Raw genomic sequence first — 22,889 nt, 5'->3', positions numbered from 1 at the left:
CATTTCTTGCGCCCACATGACGTCCAGATCCACTTAAAAAAAATTGACACGTAATTATTGACAAAAAGAATGGTATAATTTTGAGATTGTTCAAAAGAAAAATCAAGTATTCAAACTGGCTTAAGTAACTACAAATATGAGTGAAAGCTGTGTAAAGTTCTCAATTAGAATTACAGGAAGGAAATTGTGTACATGGTTGCTAAAACCGCAAAATTTTACAATTTGTGCAGTTGAATAATTCCTTCTGAAAAGAATCCACTGACGTAGTTTCTTATCTGAGATTGCTAAATTCTACAACGCCATGAGGTAGCTCGAATGAAAGAGTAAATTTTGAAGATTATTCAAGCAATGGCGCACTCAGAGAGTCGTCCTTAGATCATAAAAACTTTTCTGCTCTAAGCTTGCTGTACTGGTCATCGTTTCAAAGACCGTAGAACAGCACTTTCAATATTCCAGAAAGAGGCAGCTTCTGCTATGCTGCATTCTGTGAAATAAACATAGAGTAGGAATATCTATGGAGTGATCATTCGCATGCGTAGAACGGCTTTTTTGCCGCCAACATACGAGCCCAACTATCATGTGAATAATGAGTGTTTCAAGGTTTGTCCGCAAGAGCACTGCTGATTTTGAATTTTTCTCTAGAATAGACAGATAGCGCCCAAAAATTTCCGTAGTTTGTTCATCCGATTTATTAGTATCTTAACAACTTGCATTCGATACCTGGGATGAAGTTGGCTTATAGTTTCAATAGATAAATGTAACAGAATTTCGCTTGTTTGAGACAACTCCCGCAGCTCAGACGTTGCATGAGGAAACTGCTTTGTAATAGGAGAAGAAGAGATAGACACAGCAATTTTTTTAGGTTTTGTGTTGCATTTTACTATCGGAAGAACGACATATTACATAAATTGTTCCAATTTTCTGCTGTTTCTTTAATTGACATTTTATTACTTCGCTATATGTCTATCATGACGAGTTAGTTTCGGCATTTTCAAGTAATCCTGCAATGATGATACAATTTCTTTCGTAAAAATGTCCGATAAAAGTATGTTGCTTACATCTGTAGTACAATATATAATTTATGGCTTACATATATATTTATGCTTACTTGTTTTGCGTCTCAGGGTTTTGAAGTACCAAGTATTACATATTGCATCCTTGAGTATCTTTTTGATTACCTTCTCATGCTATCAGCCACTTTTATAATAGCATTTATATAGCACTTATATTTGTTTGACAGTTTTCTCCAGAAATGCTTATTATTCATGAGAATTTGGATGACAGGATTGTTCATTTATGACAATGTCTGTTGTGATGAGTTTCCTATATCTTTCACAGCTGTGGTAGTTGTTATTACAACTTATCGTTATATTAGGAAACTTCATTGACCTTTTTTGTTCTAATTCCATTGTAAATTTAATTTGAGGATGCCAGCTGTTTAATTGTTGATGTCATTGTCATCATCTTCTACCATCTACATATCTATGACAGTAAATAACTGTGTTTAAAAGGTGCAAATTCGAACTGAATAGTTTCTTTTCTAGTGTATTAATACATATATCTACAGTTGCGCTGGCAGTTCAGTTGTCCACTGCTACTACATAAGTTTACTTGTAAATTTTATTTTCGCATTTAAAATAATTTTGTAGTGGAATAATTTCTAATAAGTTTATTATTTAGTGTGACTCAATGGTAGGTACCTTCCCATAGTGTATCAGGTTCCTCTTTATAATGTCTGTTGTTTCTGTTACTGGTATGTTTGTGTATAGGTTGCTTATATCAAACAAACTTTTCTTCCTGGGGAATTTTTATGTCTTTCATAGTGTGAACTAATGTCCTACAGCTTTCTAAAATGTAAATATAATTTGATCAGCAGCATATTCAGTTTGTTACTGAGAAAACAAGTAGGGCTGTCAGTGTAATAGATTATTGAATAGATTGGAATTCTCTGTGAATTTGTGTGTAGGGGTGGGGTTTGGGAATTCATAATAATTATTTTTTCAATCTATCAATATTGCATTAAATTTTTTTATTGTTTGTCTAGCTTTTGCCTTAAATCCGTTAGAGGGATTGTGTTATACAGTTGTGATGCTTTTACCTTTAACATGAAATTCATGTTTCATATTTCATCCTGTAATATATCGGCAACTCACCACAACACAATTTACCATAAACGAACACTCCTGTCCACCAAATTTGCATTCTACTCAAATAATTTCTAAAAAGACTTCCAAATATCTAATATTTATGTTCCGTGATAGTAAATTTCTCTTTTTCAGAAACACTTTTCTTCATATTAACAGTCTGTACTTTGTGATCCCTGTGCATTGGCTATCATCATTTTTTTTTTGTTCTATAAATAACCAAATTCATCTACTACTTTAAGACTCTCATTTACTAATCAAATTCGTTATCATCACCTAATTTCATTCGACTACATTCAATTACCATAGTATTACTTTTGTTAATGTTCATCTTATAACCCCTTTGTATGATACCAATCTCTCTTCTCAACTGATCTTCCAAGTACTTTACAATATCATCGATAAACAACAATGACTTATTTCTTATCCCTAAACGCTAATGCCCTTTCCATGTCCTTCCTTGGTTTCCTTCAGCGCTTGTTCAGCGTTCAGGTTGACTAACATGGCAGATTGGCAACAGCCTTGTCTTACTCCCTTCTCCGCTACACCTTCTCCTTTTTCCCTTTCATGTCATTAGACTCTTATAACTGCATTCTAACTGCTGCATAAATTTTAGGAATCTCATTGCTAACTATATTTATTCCTGTTACCTTCAGAATTTCTAAGAGAGTATTCCAGTCATTTTCATTTATGTAATTATAATTATATGTTTATTGCCATGTATATGATTCGTGCTACAAAGTTCTTTCCAGGCAATTTTTTTCTTATTGATGCTCCAGTTTTGACAAATTAGTGTATCATAGGACACACAAAAATGAATGACAAGCATATATATTGGGACCATACTGACAGCGAAAAGGGCCATCTCTCCAGAGCCGTATGTCAGCAGCAGTTTGTAGGATCCATCCCTCAGCAGGCCCTGCAGGTCTGTGAAGGGCATCTTCAGCCGGTGGGTGGCCAGGGAGGCGGTGAGGGTGCCGCAATAGGCAGTGTAAACCACCATCGCTGACATAGACGCCACCAGCAGAGAAGTCCGCACGCTGTCACGCCACTTCGTGTCACTATCCCCGCCACAACCTGTCACCCCATTGACAATCATAAGCAGTGTGAAGGCAAGCATAAAATGTTTTAAGCAGATATGCTAGGACGTGAGGCTTCCTGTTCATTAATATAGTTTACTGAGTAATCATATTACTGTGTTAATTTAGGACAAAATTATGATAGCTAAGATCAAATGGGTATGATAGGTTCATGCATGGGAAGCAATTGGTGTTTCATGTGAGACTCCCAAAAATATAGCTCCTTCTTGGTCCATTCTGTATACTAAAGATGAACTGAGAGATCGAAGCAGTCATTGCGCAATTCTCTCGACAATTAGACTGTGGCAGCCATTTCTGTACCCTAATGGTGTGTGATTCATTGTGGAGAAACTTTTTGTCGGAATTCACGTAATTAACTGGTTGTTGTTGTTGTTGTTGTTGTCTTTATTCCTGAGACTGGTTTGATGCAGCTCTCCATGCTACTCTATCCTCTGAAAGCTTCTTCATCTTCCAGTACCTACTGCAACCTACATCCTTCTGAATCTGTTTAGTGTATTTATCTCTTGGTCTCGCTCTACGATTCTTACCCTCCACGCTGTCCTCCAATACTAAATTGGTGATCCCTTGATGCCTCAGAATATGCCCTACCAACCGATCCCTTCTTCTAGTTAAGTTGTGCCACAAATTTCTCTTCTCTCCAATTCTATTCAATACCTCCTCATTAGTTATGTGATCTACCCAACTAATCTTCAGCATTCTTATGTAGCACCACATTTCGAAAGCTTCTATTCTCTTCTTGTCTAAACTATTTATCGTCCATGTTTCACTTCCATATATGGCTACAGTCCATACAATTACTTTAAGAAACGACTTCGTGACACTTAAATCTATACCGGATGTTAACAAACTTCTCTTCCTCAGAAACGCTTTCCTTGCCATTGCCAGTCTACATTTTATATCCTCTCTACTTCGACATAATCAGTTATTTTTCTCCTCAAATAGAAAACTCCTTTCCTACTTTAAGCGTCTCATTTCCTAATCTAATACCATCAGCATCACCCGATTTAATTCGACTACATTCCATTACCCTCGTTTTGCTTTTGTTGACGTTCATCTTATATCCTACTTTCAAGACACTGTCCAATCCGTTCAGCTGCTCTTCAAGGTCCTTTGCTGTCACTGCCAGAATTATAATGTCATCGGCGAACCTCAAAGTTTTTATTTCTTCTCCATGTATTTCAATTCCTATTCCGAATTCTTCTTCTGTTCCCTTTACTGCTTGCTCAATATACAGATTGAATAACATCGGGGATAGGCTACAACCCTGTCTCACTCCCATCCCAACCACTATTTCCCTCTCATGCCCCTCGACTCTTATAACTGCCATCTGGTTTCTGTACAAACTGTAAATAGCCTTTCGCTCCCTGTATTTTACCCCTGCCACCTTCAGAATTTGAAAGAGAGTATTCCAGTCAACATTGTTAAAAGCTTTCTCTAAATCTACAAGTGCTAGAAACGTGGGTTTGATTTTCCTTAATCGATTTTCTAATATAAGTCGTGGGGTCAGTATTGCCTGACGTGTTCCAAAATTCCTACGGAATCTAAACTGATCTTCCCCGAGGTCGGCTTCTACCATTTTATCCAATCGTCTGTTAAGAATTCGTGTTAGTATTTTGCAGCCATGGCTTATTAAACTGATAGTTCGGTAATTTTCACATCTGTCAACACCTGTTTTCTTTGGGATTGGAATTATTATACTCTTCTTGAAGTCTGAGGCTTTTCGCCTGTCTCATACATCTTGCTCATCAGATCGTAGAGTTTTGTTAGGCATGGCTCTCCCAAGGCTGTCAGAAGTTCTAATGGAATATTGTCTACTACCGGAGCCTTGTATGGACTCAGGTCTTTCAGTGCTCTGTCAAACTCTTCACGCAGTATCATATCTCCCCTTTCATCTTCATCTACATCCTCTTCCATTTCCATAATATTCTCCTCAAGTATATCGTCCTTGTATAGACCCTCTATACAGGGTGAGTCACCTAACGTTACCGCTGGATATATTTCGTAAACCACATCAAATACTGACGAACCGATTCCACAGACCGAACGTGAGGAGAGGGGCTAGTGTAATTGTTTAATACAAACCATACAAAATGCACGGAAGTATGTTTTTTAACACGAACCTACGTTTTTTAAATGGAACCACGTTAGTTTTGTTAGCACATCTGAACATATAAACAAATACGTAATCAGTGCCGTTTGTTGCATTGTAAAATGTTAATTACATCCGGAGATATCGTAACCTAAAGTTGACGCTTGAAGCCTCCGACGTTCAGTTGCGTGTTGTAACAAACACTTCATTGCAGGGGCCCAAACAGCTGCAACATACATCGCATTTCTACAGAATGATCTGCCAACGTTGCTCGAAAATGTCCCACTGGAAACGCGCCGACGTATGTGGTATCAGCATGATGGTGCACCTGCACATTCCGCAATTAACACTAGGCTGACCCTTGACAGGATGTTCGACGGGCGTTTCATAGGACGTGGAGGACGCATAAATTGGCCAGCCCGTTCTCCTGATCTTACACCTCTGGACTTCTTTCTGTGGGGTACGTTAAAGGAGAATGTGTACCGTGGCGTGCCTACAATCCCAGAGGATATGAAACAACGTATTGTGGCAGCCTGCGGCAACATTACACCAAATGTACTGCGGCGTGTACGACATTCATTACGCCAGAGATTGCAATTGTGTGCAGCAAATGATGGCCATCACATTGAACATCTATTGGCCTGACACGTCGGGACACACTCTATTCCACTCCGTAATTGAAAACGGAAACTACGTGTGTACGTGTACCTCACCCCTCATGGTAATATATATGTGCGTCAGTGAAAAAGACCAATAAAGGTGTTAGCATGTGGACGTAATGTGCTGCTCCAGTCTCTTCTGTACTTGAGGTCCATCACCGTTCCCTTTGGATCCCTACGTAATTCGGTGCTCTCCGATACACACGATCGAACAGCGGAGGAGTGGTACTCAGACGTCAACTTTAGGTTACAATATCTCCGGATGTAATTAACATTTTACAATGCAACAAACGGCACTGATTACTTATTTGTTTATATGATCAGATGTGCTAACAAAACTAACGGGGTTCCATTTAAAAAACGTAGGTTTGTGTTAAAAAACATACTTTCGTGGATTTTTTTATGGTTTGTATTAACCAACTACACTATCCCCTCTCCTCACGTTCGGTTTGTGGAATCGATTCGTCAGTATTTGATGTGGTTTACGAAATATATCCAGCGGTAATGTTAGGTGACTCACCCTGTATACTCCTTCCACTTTTCTGCTCTCCCTTCCTTGGTTAGAACTGGGTTTCCACCTGAGCTCTTGATATTCATGCAATTGGTCCTCTTTGCTCCAAAGGTCTCTTTAATTTTCCTGTAGGCAGTATCTATCTTACCCCTGGTGAGATAAGCCTCTACATCCTTACATTTGTCCTGTAGCCATCCCTGCTTAGCCATTTTGCACTTCCTGTCGATCTCATTTTTGAGAGGCTTGTAATCCTTTTTGCCTGCTTCATTTACTGCATTTTTATATTTTCTCCTTTCATCAATTAAATGCAATATCTCTTCTGTTACCCAATGATTTCTATTAGCCCTTGTCTTTTTACCTACTTGATCACCTGCTACCTTCACTATTTCGTCTCTCAAAGCTACCCATTCTTCTTCTACTGCATTTCTTTACCCCATTCTTGTCAATCGTTCCCAAATGCTCTCCCTGAAGCTCTCTACAACATCTGGTTTAGTCAGTTTATCCAGGTCCAATCTCCTCAAATTCCCACCTTTTTGCAGTTTCTTCAGTTTTAATCCACAGCTCATAACCAATAGATTGTGGTCAGAGACCACATCCACCCCTGGGAATGTCTTACAATTTAAAACCTGGTTCCTGAATCTCTGTCTTAAAATTATATAATCTATCTGATACCTATTAGTATCTCTAGGCTTCTTCCATTTATACAACCGCCTTTCATGATTCTTGAACCAAGTGTTAGCTGTGATTAAGTTATGCTCTGTGCAAAATTCTTCCAGGCAGCTTCATCTTTCATTTCTTCCCCCCAATCCATATTCACCTACTACGTTTCCTTCCCTCCCTTTTCCTACTATCGAATTCCAGTCACCCATGACTATCAAATTTTCGCCTCCCTTCACTATCTGAATAATTTCTTTTATCTCATCATACATTTCATCAATTTCTTCATCATCTGCGGAGCTAGTTGGCATATAAATTTGTATTACTGTGGTAGGTGTGGGCTTCGTATCTATCTTGGCCACAATAATGCGTTCACTATGCTGTTTGTGGTAGCTTCCCCGCACTCCTATTTTCCTATTCATTATTAAACCTTCTCCTGCATTACCGATATTTGATTCTGTATTTATAACCCTGTATTCACCTGACCAGAGGTCTTGTTCCTCCTGCCACCGAACTTCACTAATTCCCACTATATCGAACTTTAACCTATCCATTTCCCTTTTTAAGTTTTCTAACCTACCTGCCCAATTAAGGGATCTCACATTCCACGCTCCGATCTGTAGAACGCTAGTTTTCATTCTCCTGATAACAACGTCCTCCTGAGTAGTCACCGCCCAGAGATCCGAATGGGGGACTATTTTACCTCCGGAATATTTTACCCACAAGGACGCCATCATCCTTTAACCATACAGTAAAACTTCATGTTCTCGAGAAAAATTACGGCTGTAGTTTCCCCTTGGTTTCAGCCGTTCGCGGTACCAGCACAGCAAGGCCGTTTTGGTTAGTGTTACAAGGCCAAATCAGTCAATCATCCAGACTGTTGCCCCTGCAACTACTGAAAAGGCTGCTGCCCCTCTTCAGGAACCACACATTTGTCTGGCCTCTCAACAGATACCCCTCCGTTGTGGTTGCACCTACTTCGGCTATCTGCATCGCTAAGGCCCGAAAGCTTCCCCACCAATGGCAAGGTCCATGGTTCATGGAGGGAATTAATTGGTAGACTTTCTTAATCTGAGCAGATTGCATTCTTGAAAAGCAGCCAACACTCGCAAAGTCTTCATTATAAAATTTCTGTGCTGGGATAATAATCATTAGCTTTCCCTTAAGTTAGTGGAATCTTGGCTGAATGCTAGAACATAAATAATGTTAATAAGTTATTCAGCCTGTGGCAGTACTGGACGAGGACATCCAACTATGAGGTGCATTCAAGTTATAATAACTCCTGGTATTTTTTTTCTCAAGACTGGAAAACAAATAAAAACATGGGGTTTATTGTGAAGCGTGGCATAGTTGGCAGCACTGTACAGCACATGGAACTCTAGTGGCAGCGGTGAGAGTGAGAACTGTTTTGACACTTAAAATGGGAACGTTTTCATTACGAGTACAGCGTGAAATCTTTCGGTTTTGCCATTTGCATGGAGTGACACCGATTGAAATTTGTCGCCAGTTGAGTCACACATGGATTGATGTTATCCTGACTGTCTTTAATGTGATGACGATGAAGATGATTAGTTTGGGAGGCGCTCAACTGCGTGTTCTTCAGGGCCCGTACAAAGACCCAATTTTTACACAGTTCAATTTTTAACTCAATCCAATCTAGCAACAACAATGATGATGATGATGAAATGATGAGGAAATCACAAACATCCAGTCCCCAGGCAGAGAAAATCCCCAATCCGGCCAGGAATCGAACCCAGGGCTTCTTGATCCAGTAACAGCAACACTAGCCACTAGAGTCTTTAGTGTGCGTTGGTGGATGGGGCAGTCTGGAGAATGCAGAACTTCATGTGATGACCAACTAGTCTGATAATGTGATTAAGAGAGTGAAGAAAATTTCTTTGAAGGACCATCGAGGGAGTATGGAACACATCACTTCACAAGTTGGTATTTATGTGGATCTGGGCAAACAACCATGAAGAACTTGCGAAGTGTCCTCCTGGTGGCTGCTATGAATGGTGATGGATGACCACAAGACTGCGTGCGTGGCCTGTTTCCAGACAATATTAACGTGAGATAATGGAGTGAATGGGACTTTCTTTTCATTGATTGAGATATGGATGCCTATTGGAATTTGCGCAGCTGAATAAGTATTAAGGAGAAAAAAAGGACATTTTACTAATAACTATATTTGCACATTCAAGAACAAAAAAATTTACAGCGAACACAACAGAATAATTAGCGCACACAAAGAGTGTTAGACAATGCCAAAGAGGTCTATTTTACACAGTGCACTTTGCGCCGTCACACACGAAATATATTGTTCACACAATTCCAACAATGCCGTTTTGCAATCCCGAAACGAAACGCCAGTCAGCTCAATGGAAGTGCTCACATTCTCTGGCAACAAAAAAATTCGGGTAAGCAACAGTACTAAAAAAATTATCGTGGTCGTGTTCTCGGCCAGCGATGGCGTAATCCTTACTCAGCGAATTCCAAAGAGCACTGGGTGATATGTGCATCTTACAAAGACGTTTTGAAGAATAGGAGCCTTCCAGCTTTGGAAGAAAATGGCCAGAAAAGACGACACGTGTGCTCTTTCTGCAAGGCAAGGCACCAGTGCATCTGGCGAACGCGACGATGCAGTTTCTTCCTAGCAACAACTTTGGAATTATTTCTCACGCTCTCCATTTCGTCTGACCTGGCTCCTAGCGACTTTTGGATGTTTCCAAGGAAGAAAGATACTCGTACAAACACTAGTCGTGCCACTAAAGCATCAGTGATTTTCCAATGGTCAAACCAGACCCCTAAAGAAGCGTTCGCTGTGGGCATGAAATCTTGGGTTGACGTTGTGTTGGGCTGCAGGAAAGTTACGTCAAGAAGTGACGCAAGTTTCACAGTTTTCGTGTTTTAGTTTGAGAGAAAGAGAATCGGAGGGTTATAACTTGAATGTATCTCATAAGTTAAAAAATGGGAATTACCATTGAGAGTATCTGTTAATGAGGCAAATACCAATCAACTGACAACTGCAGCCTGCACTGATTGTCTTAACTGTCTAATGCTGGTAACTGACTAGTGTACCACAGGCCACTTTCTCACTACCATAATACACGGTAGGTTTCGATTTGATGTGACGATTATAACTTTAAGATTTTTCTCTTATTTTTCTGTGTCACCTAGCAAGCTTTTTAAGTGTTGTCTGTACTTGAAGCCTATATGCCCTGCGACTTTGCGATGTAATTTTTTTCTGTACAGCTCTTGGCTTCTCCAGTAGTTGAATATAATTATTCATTTCTTCGTAGTTTTTATTTATTTTCCACTTTTTCAAGTTTTTATTTGGTATTCTGGTTTTACAGTCCAGCATGTAGAGATGAATGTATACCCTGTTGTCTGCTATACGTGGCCAGAGTTTATCATCTCATAGCATAGTTTTATTATATTACATTCTTTTCGGCTTTAGTTACATTCATATTCTTGATAAAGTGTTTGAAATTTCATTGTGACAAGATAAGTGAAGTTAATGTATACAAGCATCAACAACTGATTCCTGTACGTTTGTACACTTCATGTAATGTGTTTTAGATGTTGTCCAGAAATGTCTATGCTTGGTACTGGAGCACTAAATTTTAAATAGACATCACTGTATTAACACAACATGAGAACAGTTTATCTCTTCGTGTATCAAATGGGAATGATAATATTCTTATACAAGTATAAGGTCTGTCTTGCTAAAAAGTAGTCAAGATAATGTATGACACACCATAAACGAAAAATTTTGCACTTCAATATTATTTTTTAAGAAAAAATATTTTCATAGAGAAATATGATGACAGCTGCTTATTAATAGCTGATTTTTGTGTAAAATTCTAATTACTAGATTATGTTTAAAGAAAATTAACCAACAAGAACAAAATTCCATTTCATGTTTACGATTTCCATTTTTCATTTCCTTAAACCCTTATGTGTTCAGACATTTTTGTAAAAGTTTTTCACACAATTTCCTTCAGTTAATTTTCTCAAGACCATTTAATATGATACATATCAATATGTCTCACTTCCTCCATATATGCATATTATGTAAATTTTTCGTTTTTCATAACTTTAAATCTCATAAAAAATATTTTCCATTTACTTTTTTTAGAATATCTTTGTCAAATACCTAAATATCTAATGTTATGATATCCACCTGATAGATAATTTAAATTCATTTCACATTTTGTATCAATAACCTGCAAATAAAATGTTTAGTATACATTATTACTTACAACTTTAACGACAGAGACTGAAAAATGGTCCATTTATTTATGTGAAGGTATTGTTCCAAATGTTCCTATTCAAAAGCTCAGCCACCAAATATAAATATAAATGTTGTACAAAAATAGGAAATCAGTCAATTACATTATTTATGTCTGGAGAGAAGATATGGCTCTGTAGTGCAACCTTTTAAAGATTTATCAAACAATTTATGTTTCTTACTATTTTTAACTTTATTTATTAAAAAGTTCAGAACGTAATTCCATATGTCTGTAAGGAATAATGATTGATTACAAGTAATTCTTAATTCTCATAATATCTCAATGTTACACACACACATATCTCAAAAAGTGTTCTAAATGTAGCATATCGATTTTGGTCAAAAGTATGCCAGAGTGGAAGTGAGTTGCAAAAGAGCCAGCTGCAAACAGGCAAGAGTGTTATGTGTTGCGAAGCAAAATGTGGCTGACAACATTGTCACGTAGAGCCAACTCGGTGCATTATAGCAACAGCAAACGCTGCAATATGCTAGCAGAAGGATGGAAGCCTTTCCTCATTTGCCACCATAGAAGTGTTTAGAGTATATGCCTTAAATCCTAAACGAACATAGACTGGATCATATAAGTACTCAGCCATTCATGTACAAAAATATTCTCGTCTCTGTATCATAGTCTACACCATGAGTTCTTAAACTCTGGAGCGGCATCCTGAAATGGAGTATTGGGTCCGCTGTTCGACCATGGCATAAGGCAACCAGCCTCAAGTTACGAAAGCAGCATAAAGCTGCCTGCTAACTGGAGGGAGGTCACAGCCACAGAATTGTCAGCTGCGCAGTTGTGCTGTCCTCATGGTCACAGTTGGAGATATTGCTGACAGAGGCATTCCAGTCATGCCAAGCTCACTCCTGCTCTTTGTACTATCAGCAATGCCGGACATCTATTGTTTCGCATGAGAGTCAACTGGACACCTCCATCAAACTGTTCCTGATGAACTATGGCCAAGGGCTGGAATAAATAGTTGATCAAGAAAATCTACTGTTGTCCTGAGATCTCATTTCACTCTTCATGTATGGGAGTCCATGGTTCATCTAACACTGGTGTCAGATCATTGATGTCACCACCTTAGTGTGACATCTAAACCTTCAACCTAAGGTAGACAGAGACCAAAAATTTTTCATTGTATTTTGGTCACGGAGAAAAGATTTGATAGTGGTGTATTTTGCAAACTAGATTTTGTTTCGAATAGAGAACCAGTGGATTTGTCTATTTATAGATGTAATGGAAGTCACAATTGGTTAGTGCCTGTTAGATATGCACAGTGTAACCTTGATGGCCAAACAGCGCAATGTACAGAATCAGCTCCAGTTAAATGTTGTACATGAAATTGTTGAGGGCATAAGGCTAGTCAAAGCCAGGACTCGAGATGGCTCAGATTTAGACGTTAGAATTAAATTAATATATTTTGTTTCCTTGTCTTGTGAATGTTAGTTCTCAAAATGAATGTTGTCAGGGGCAAAGCTTCGACAGAAACAGAGATGCAGGTATGTCAGAGCCGGAAGCACTAAGAATGTTGTTAGAAAAGGTAGCACAACAAACAGTGGATAATACAGAACTGTGTGGGTTGGTATAATCACAGTTATCACTTTGGGGTGTAAATTTGTCAGTCGCAAGTTTAATTGCTCCTTTACTGGTAAGGCAATGAGTCCTTTGTGAGAGTCCTTGGAAATCTGGCTGAAGTGGGAAGTTGGTCTGATAAGGACTTATTGAGTGCTGAAAAACTGAGACTAAGTGTGGAAAGTAAAACTTATCTACTGTATATAGAAGGTCTTAAGGGAGCCACAATATTCGAAGAATTTAAAGAATGGTTAATGCACAGATACACTATATACTGCCAGACACTATAGAGAACAGTTAGGGGTAGTAGCTGTTGGTTAATGCATAGATACACTATATACTGCCAGACACTATAGGGAACAGTTAGGGGTAGTAGCTGTTGCGGCCACACGATAGGATAAGGAAAATTAATGGAAGTGCATATGACTTAGGACAGAATGTTACAGTCAATGCTGCGTACAGGGCACTCGCGTTGATGCTTTTTAAGAGGGTTGCATGTGGAAACGTCAAAGCGTGTACAGACAGGGGGTCCGAAGGACCTGCGCACAACAGTGTAGTTAGTTATAGAGTGTGAGGAGATATATTTGTTGACTGGAATGCAAGTCCATCAGTTTCCGTAGGTAATATAAATTTTTTCAGGTGTGGATGAATGGTACATGTAAGGAGGTAGTGTCTCGAGCCTCAGGGTGATGTGAATAAAGTAAGAGGAAGTAACAGTTTTAGAAGTAGAGGACTGGGAAGAATAAGGTATTAAACGCCAATGGGACCCCAGACCCTCTTCTAGTCATTCCCAGTAAGATTGGATGCTACAAAAACTTATGTAGAGGTGGACTGTGCTATAAGAGGAATAGTAGGAAAAAAGAGATGCCGGATGTTATTGCACACAGGGGTGCATGTGTTTGTTGCCAGTAGTGAACTGGTGAAATGCAAGCAATGGTACAGAGTGTAATGGAGCAGGTGGTCAAGACGTCACACCTTTAGGATCGGTGGACATAGACTTTTGCCTGAAGAGATTGTGTCACACGTGAGTGAGGGTCACGACATGATTCTAGGATCAGATTTCTTATGTCAGCATTGTGCCGTAATCGATTTTCGGCAACATAGAGTGAAACTTGATAAAAAATATGTTAGGTGAAGCCATTGCATGTGTAGCGATGTAGGGAGTCTGTTGCCAAAGACGAGCCAATTAAACTGCAAACGGTCACATGAAGAATTTATTCACACGACTGTGTACCTAAGGGTACTGGGAAATCACTTTGGATCAATGTTGAGTCTAGCTTTCCGGGAGGAGACATCTAAATGCGAAGACAATAATGGACACCTACCATCTGTCAAACATCACAGGAACCTTGGATCATTTAGGGAACCCAAATATTTTCAGCAATAGATTTGAAGACTGGTTATCACCAGATAGAGGTTGCATCACACTATCGACACAAAAGAGCGTTTTCCGGACCATTCGGATTTAAAAATGCAACTGCAACGTTTCAGAGATTGTTGGATGGAGTACTCAAAGGTTTAAAACCACGGCAATGCTCAGTGCATTTGGATGACACAGTCATGTATGGGAGTGATATGGAACAGCATAAGCAACGATTGAGGGAGGTACTCCTATGGTTACAAGCAGCGAAGTTAACACTGAGTATAGAAAATTCTAAATTTGTCGTGGAAGAGGTGGTACACCTGGGCCATATCATACGTTAGGGTGAGGTTAAGACAGACCGAAGATTAATTAGAGCTGTATGTGAAATTCATGTCCCGTAATCTGTAAAAAAGTTGCAATCTTTCTTAGGAATTGCGAACTATTACCGCCGGTTAGTAAAAGGGTTTGCGAATATTGCCAGACATTTGACATCATTTTAAAAGAAAAAGGTTCTAAATTTGGCGCGGTGGGCTTAAGACTAAGTGAATTTGATTTCGAAGTCACACAAAAACCTGGGAAGAAGCACGGTAATGCAGATAGCATAAGGAATGGGAAATGGCATAGGGAGAGGATGACTAATGTAAACAGTATTTTAAGTAGTCACAGTTGTCTATGTAGGACGAGCTGCTATTCAGAGAAACCAAGTTGGGACTGTTGATAGTGGTACCATTGAAGCCAAGGAATAGAGGATCACATATTAGCGGGTCATGGAGGTTGCAGATCTACCAGCAGAAGAATAGCAAAAAGGTATTGGTGGAGGAATGGGCAGACGGACGTACGGCAGTACGTTCAGAATTGCATAGAGTGCGCACAGAGAGCGGATCTGTGCCGACCAAGAGTTCTACTGCACAGGTTACCTGAAGCATTTGCACCATTAGAATTTCTGGGAACTGACGTTTTAGGTGCATTCAGTAAAACACTTGCAGGAAATAAGTACGTACTCATAAACAAAGAACATTTTTAAAGATACGTAGAAATCGTCGCGATACCAATCCAACAGGCAGCAGCAGTGGCACAAGCACTTGTGAATAATTGGGTACTGAACCTTGCACTGCCTGAAACAATAGGAACAGACCAGGGAACGAACTTCATGTCAGCTCTGTTCAAGGAATTTTGTAAGTTATTGAATGTGAAGAAGTTAAATGGTTCAATTGGCTCTGAGCACTATGGGACTTAACATCTATGGTCATCAGTCCCCTATAACTTAGAACTACTTAAACCTAACTAACCTAAGGACATCACACAACACACAGTCATCAAGAGACAGAGAAAATCCCTGGCCGAGCCGGGAAGAAGTTAAGGGCGAGTCCTTTCCATCTACAGCAAACGGAAGAATTGAAAGGGTGTATAGGACAATCGGAAATACGTTTGGATACTACGGTAACTCACATCACACAAATTGGGATACCTATATAAAGTACATCTTCTCCACCTACAACTCAAGGCAGCATGGGAATACAGGACTATCGCCATATGGAGTAGTAAATGGTCGTAAAATGCCGTCACTGTTCGACATATTGAAAACGAAGAAAGGGAAGACTGAAGAGTCTGTTAAGGAATTTTCAGAGTGATTAGGGAAATTTGGAACAGTGTACAGAGGACAAATACACGAGCTCTGAAGAAACAGGAAGAAGCATTGCGCCATACGGCAAGAATGACACAGGATAAGTTTGGTCAGTGTGTGATGCTATCAACTTTGACTACGCCGAAGGGAACGACAAAGAAGTTTTTTGCAAAGTATCAGGGGTCATAACAAATGGTAGAGACTATGTCACCCACCAAATTTCAAGCTGCAGTTGCCGATGAGAACGACAGTTGTACATGTAGGGCGGTTGAAACCTTTTCAAGGGAGTCCAAAAGATTTCCTGGGAAAGGAGATGCGGTTCAGAAAAGGAGAATGAGGAGAAAGATATAGGAAGATAAACAAGAAGTTGTGAATGACTCGGAAGATAAACATGTGGTTGTGAATCAATCTGAAAGATAAACAAGTGGTTGTGAATGAAACGGTAAATCCCGTATGGATTATGGCCCTGGAGGGGTCATTTAATATTTTTTAGGTTAGGTGTAGTGTAATTAGTAAAAGCAGCTGTAGAGCAGCAATGATTTTAAGGGGGAGGAAGGAAATAGGCGTTCCTGCCTGTAGGTGAGGTGCATAGAAGGCGAGATGATGTGGTTCACAGCAGGACTACTGATCTTCGTTGGGGTGGAAGCGTTACGGAACCAGCACCTCGAAGGTGAAGAGTTGTCCGCCGAGCAGGAAGACGTAGTGATCACCAGGTAGTATTCAACGCATGGGAGATGCATAGCGAGGTGAGAAGATTGGATGAAGCGTTCGGCAAATTTAATCAGAGAACGGAAAGGCACTGGATACTCAAAAGAAGTGCCAGGGTATGTGAGAGAGTACATAGTGCGTAGGAGAAATTAAGGAGTTAGATGACCCAGATACTGGTGGTTATTGCACACATGCAAAGAAAGAGGACTTGGATCGACGCTGGAGATCGCCTTATGAAAACAATACTTGCCACTGTTGATGAAGAAAACATTCAAACGGTAAACGACACCGTAGGAGGGGTTAATCAGTAGAGAAAAGGGAAAAGAGCCGTGAGTGATTGGCACACTACGCAAGTACGCATATTAAAAGTTCAGAGAAGGCCATATTGACTAACACACGACTACTACGACAACTGGCTGGAGAAGTAATGCGGTACACTAGAGCTGCAGAAGAGTCAGTTAATCAGAATGTCAGGGAACTGCAAACCGAAGTAGAACTCTTAGATAGACAAGTAGTAATGACAAAATGGTTGCAGTGTGTAGAAGTTAGTGTTTGGGAAGCACGAGGGAAGTAACAGAATTACAGGAGGCTATGCAGCAGGGTGCAAGAGGTCAATTGGGGATAAACCTATTGTCGCCTGAGCAGTAGTTAGAGGGTCTGAGGAAAGTACAGAGGGAACTACCACCGGAGCGGGGGTTGGTTTTAAAACCTGAGCACAAAAACTTATCTTTTTACTTCAAGGTAGCCAAAGTACATGTGAGAACTAATGGAGCGAAAGTTTACATTTCGTTTTCTATACCAGTAGCAGGAAAACAAGAACGTCACGAGTGCCACACAGTTCATACGCATCCTGTCAAGTGGAGGATATTGAAGAATCTTGTAAGAGTGAAAACGCGACGACTATTATTAATTAAAAAAGACGAGGAAAGATGTGTAGAAATGGAAGAAGCAAAGTTACAAAATTCCACCGCGGGGAAATCACTGTCTGTGCGAATATGGTAATAAGAGAGGGGCAGGATTCCTGCATAGTGAAATTGCTAATAGGACGAAGGCAGATAAGAGAACGCAACAAAGAAGTGATCGAGCTGGGATTGTACTTTCAGCAGGTAGATGCACAATGGTTGCACTCTACCTTTGACAAGACGGTAGTAGTGGCTAGTTGTTTCGAGCAGGGGAAGCTAGCGTCAGCAAACAGGCATGAGTTAAACTGGAGTGGTTTGTTATCAAATGGAACAGCGTGTGAGATAATGGAGCCTACATCGCTAACAGCAGTATTCGAGTGACGCCACACTTGGCTCCGCTTCTTGCGCTGTCAGCAGTGCCGAACGTGCAAGGTTTCACAAGAGAGGCAGCTGGACGCCGTCACCAAGCTGTTCCTGATGTACTGTAGCCAAGGGCCGGAATATACAAGTTAACTGAACAAATCTACTGTCGCCCTGATGTCTCATTTCACTCTCCATGGGTGCCAATCCATGGGTCATTTAACATAAATGTGAATTCATCTCTTTGCTTAGCTACTATTTTGTTTATTTGTTCCTATGCACACATCCTATTAAGTGTCAGGAAGTCATTTCTGAAAGTATTTGTATGGAGTGTAGCCATGTATGGAAGTGAAACATGGACGGTAAATAGTTTGGACAAGAAGAGAATAGAAGCTTTCGAAATGTGGTGCTACAGAAGAATGCTCAAGATTAGATGGGTAGATCACGTAACTAATGAGGAGGTATTGAATAGGATTGGGGAGAGGAGAAGTTTGTGGCACAACTTGACCAGAAGAAGGGATCGGTTGGTAGGACATGTTCTGAGGCATCAAGGGATCACCAATTTAGTATTGGAGGGCAGCGTGGAGGGTAAAAATCGTAGGGGGAGACCAAGAGATGAATACACTAAGCAGATTCAGAAGGATGTAGGTTGCAGTAGGTACTGGGAGATGAAGAAGCTTGCACAGGATAGAGTAGCATGGAGAGCTGCATCAAACCAGTCTCAGGACTGAAGACCACAACAACAACAATGCACACATAATCCAATAGAACTGATTCCTTTCATGCAAAGTAACTCTAGCCACAATTTTTAAAAAAATGCATAAGAGATGGCCTGTACCTCTCATGAGAAATATTCCTGCGACGTGTAAGATATCACTGTACGTCTGGTTGTAGCCGCCATGACATCCCAAACCTCTGTTGTATCTTCTTTGAATTCTGAGGACAGCCCAGATGATGGCTATGACGGTGATGGTGCACAGCCAGAGACGTCTGTCAAAGGGCCGTAAAAAGTTATCCCATGTAAACTCCTCCTCCTTCGGCTCCTGAAGGAATAGGATCAGCCTACAACCACAACATAAGGATCATAATATCAGTTCTTGTAAACTACAGAATGAAAATTTATTTCTAAGATAAAAAGAGAAATTCATTTGCTTTCAGCTTATGCATATTGTTGTTGTTGTTGTGACAGTCTCCAGGCTGAATACTGGTTAGATGGAGCTCTCCATGTTGTATCCTGTGCCAGCTTCTACACCTTTGAAAAATTACTGCATACTACATCCTTCTGAAACTGCTTACTGTACTTGGTCTCCCTTTACGATTTTTACCGCGCACGCTTCCCTCCAGTACTAAATTGTTGATCTCCAGTTATCTCATAATTTGTGTTTATCAACCGATCCCTTCTTTAGCCAGGTTGTGTCACAGTTTCCTTTTCTCCCTGGTTTTGGTCAATACCTCCTCATTAGTTGCGTGATCTACCCATTTAATCTTCAGTATTATTTTGCAGCGCCACATTTCAAAAGCTTCTATTCTCTTCTTATCTAAACTGTTCATTGTCTATGTTTCACTTCCATATATGGCTATACTCCAGACAAATACCTTCAGAAAAGATTTCTCAACACTTATGTCCATATTAGATGTTAACAAATTTCTCTCCTTTACGAACACTTTTCTTGCCATTGCAAGTCTAAACTTAATACCCTCTCTGCTTCCGCCATCATCAGTTATTTTGCTGCGCAAATAGCAAAATTCGTCTACTACTTTAAGTGTCTCATTTCCTAATCTAATTCCCTCAGCATCACCTGATTAAATTCCGTTACGGTCCGTTATCATAGTTTTGCTTTCGTTTATGTTCATCTTATATCCTCCTTTCAAGACGCTGTCCACTCCGTTCAACTGTTCTTCCAAGTCTTTTGCTGTCTCCGACAGAATTACAATGTGATCGCCAAACTTTAAAGCTTTTATTTCTTCTCCCTGGACTTTAATTCCTACTTCTAATTTTTCTCTGTTTCCTTTACTGCTCGCTCGATGTACAGATTGAATAACGTCGGAGATAGGCTACAACCCTGTCTCACAGCCATCTCAACCACTGCTTCCCTTTCATGACCCTTGACTTTTATTACTGCCGTCTGGTTTCTGTACAACTTGTAAAGAGTCTTTTGCTCCCTGCATTTTACCCCTGATACCTTCAGAATGTTAAAGAGAGTATTCCATTCAACATTATCAAAACCTTTCTCTAAGTCTACAAATACTATAACCATTGCTTCTCGTGTTCCTACATTTCTCCGGAGTTCAAGCTGATCTTCTTTGATGTCGGCTTCTATCAGTTTTCCTTCTTCTGTAAAGAATTCATGTTAGTATTTTGCAAAACTAACTTATTAAACTGATACTTCGGTAACATTCACACCTGTCAGCACCTGCTTTCTTTGGAATTTGAATTATCATATTCTTCTTGAAGTCTGAGGGTATTTCGCCTGTTTCATACGTCTTTATCACCAGATGGAAGAGTTTTGTCACGACTGGCGCTCTAAAGGGTATCAGTACTTCAGACGGAATGTCATCTACTCCTGGGGCCTTGTTTCGACTTAGCTCTTTCAGTGCTATGTCAAATCCTTCTCGCAGTATCATATTTACCACCTCATCTTCATCAATGTCTTCTTGAATTTCTATAACATTGCCTTCAAATTCATCTCCCTTATATAGTTACTGCATATACTCCTTCCATCTTTGTTTGGGACTGGTTTTCCATCTAAGCTGCTGATATTCACACAGCTCCTTCTCTTTTCTCCAGAAGTCCCATTAATTTTCCTGTGGGCGGTATTTGTCTTTCTCCTAGAGAAGTATCGTTCTAAATCCTTACATTTGCACTTTCACTTGTTATCAATCTCATTTTTTAGTTGAACTTTTATATTTCCTCCTTTCATCGATTAAATTCAGTATCTCCAGCGTTATGCAAGGATTTCTAATAGGCCTTGTCTTTTTACCTATTTGACCCTCTGCTGCCTTCACTGTTTGATCTCTTAAAGCTTCTCATTTGTCTTCTACTGTATTTCTTTCCCCTTTTCTAGTCAACCGTTGCCTAATGATCCTTCTGAAACTCTCAAGAACATTTGGTTCTTCCAACTTTCCAGGTCCCATCTCCTTAATTCCTATCTTTTTGCAATTTCTTCATTTTTAATCTACAGTTCATAACCAATAAACTGTGGTCAGAGTCCACATCTGCCCCAGGAAATGTCTTACAATTTAAAATATGGTTCCATAATCTCTGTCTTACCATTATATAATTAATCTGAAATCTTCCAATATCTTCTGTCATGACTCTTAAACCATATGTTAGCGGTGATTAAATTATTCTCTGTGCAAAATTCCATCAAGTGGTTTCCTCATTCAATCCTTTCCCCCAGTCCACATTCACCTACCATTTTTTCTTCTCTTCCTTTTGCTAGTATGGAATTCCAGTCCCCCATCACGATTAAATTTTCGTATCACTTAAATATCTAAATAATTTCTTTTATCTCATCATACATTTTTTTTCAATCTGTTAATCTCTGCGGAGCTAGTTGGCATATAAACTTGTACTACAGTGGTTGGTGTGGGCTTCGAGTCTGTCTTATACACTTGTGAAAATTGTATTACCAAAAAGCACGGTCGAAATGAATCGAAACTTACAAAACACTGACGATAACGTAGTAGCATCCATTATGCCTGTGGGTGCTAAATGATGATTATTCTGAGCTGTAGTCACATTCTACGGTCCCTAACACACTCATCTCTGGGTACGGACATTTGCTATCTAGTGGTTCCACACATCAATCACACTGTCTGAGGAGCATACCCTTTTCCTAGAGACTGATCACCATGGCCTGTGCAAACATCTCATACTGCAGCTGTACACATTAACGAAACATAATAGTACTTGGCTTTACATTTCCTTTTAGTTTTAGTTTCATTCACTGAAATCGTTATTAATGCTGATCCTCCTAGTGAACAAAGGCAGCATGTCATTACTCTGTACTACTAATCGTTTATTGTTAGAAGACATACTGAACATCTCCAGCGTTTGCATTCAGTTGGGTCTTTTTACGTGTTGGAGTTTTCATGAACGTTTGTGCTTAACTGCCGTATGAGAAGGGAAGCCTCTCAGTTTAACCAGGGATGACTTACCTCGAGAAGGTGAGTGGCAGCGAGAAGTCTACAACACTCTGGCGCTCCGGTGTTACCATCATGAGCGCCAGCCCGACGTCCAGATGGCCTTTTACCAGTTGCCCCACGAGGCCTTCCCAAGTGCCGTTCGCAAGCCGGCTGCCGAAGAACTCGTTGCCTCCGAAACTGCACCTGTCCGGAACAGACGCACTCGCTGAACCGTAGACACTCGATGCTGTTGCTCTCAGTACCTCTTTACATGTTCCTCTTAGTGCGCAACACGAATACACAGAGTTGCGCAGACTGGCTAAACTCGCTATCCCCCCGCCCCCTTGCTATTGCATGTTGCACGGAACCAGAGGCAATTCTATATCTGTGGGTGCAAGTGCATACAATGTTGCACTGATTCTTCCGACAGAAGTCGCTGCTTTTGCTCAGACATGTGCCTTCAAACTATGACGTCTGCAGATATGCATTTCATAGTTCCCACGGCTCCCTAACAAAGTGGTTTCGTCGAGAAAGAAGGTAGAATATAACAACTTTTCACAAAAAAATACGTGTGTGTGTTTTAACTGACAATATAAATTGAAGCAATGTCTTTTTGACATGAGAAGTAAAGAGCATCGCAACAGCAAAAACGTGATACAGCATGAAATGATATAGGCTGTACCTAAAAAAGAATGTGGGCCGCCGGTAACAGAGGAGGAAATTAAAAAGAAAATTAGAACTCTGCGTTCACAGTACCGCCTAGAAATTTGCACTGATGCC

General features: G+C 40.0%; 1 protein-coding gene across 1 annotated transcript in view; it reads right to left on the bottom strand.

The window, feature by feature from the left end:
* Positions 1-22,889, bottom strand: part of LOC126235406 (glutamate receptor 2-like) — an 82,376-nt gene that overhangs the window by 30,072 nt on the left and 29,415 nt on the right. The window contains exons 4-6 of the mRNA XM_049944128.1: positions 22,143-22,313; positions 18,820-19,043; positions 2,995-3,221 (exon numbers count right to left, since the gene is read on the bottom strand). Of these exons, the coding sequence (XP_049800085.1) occupies positions 2,995-3,221; positions 18,820-19,043; positions 22,143-22,313 (622 nt within the window). The remainder of the gene's footprint in view (positions 1-2,994; positions 3,222-18,819; positions 19,044-22,142; positions 22,314-22,889) is intronic.

This window comes from Schistocerca nitens, chromosome 2 (assembly GCF_023898315.1).
Source record: "Schistocerca nitens isolate TAMUIC-IGC-003100 chromosome 2, iqSchNite1.1, whole genome shotgun sequence".
Classification (NCBI taxonomy): Eukaryota; Metazoa; Arthropoda; class Insecta; order Orthoptera; family Acrididae; genus Schistocerca; species Schistocerca nitens.
The sequence above is the reverse complement of the archived record's forward strand: the minus strand, read 5'-3'. Positions and strand labels throughout refer to the sequence as shown.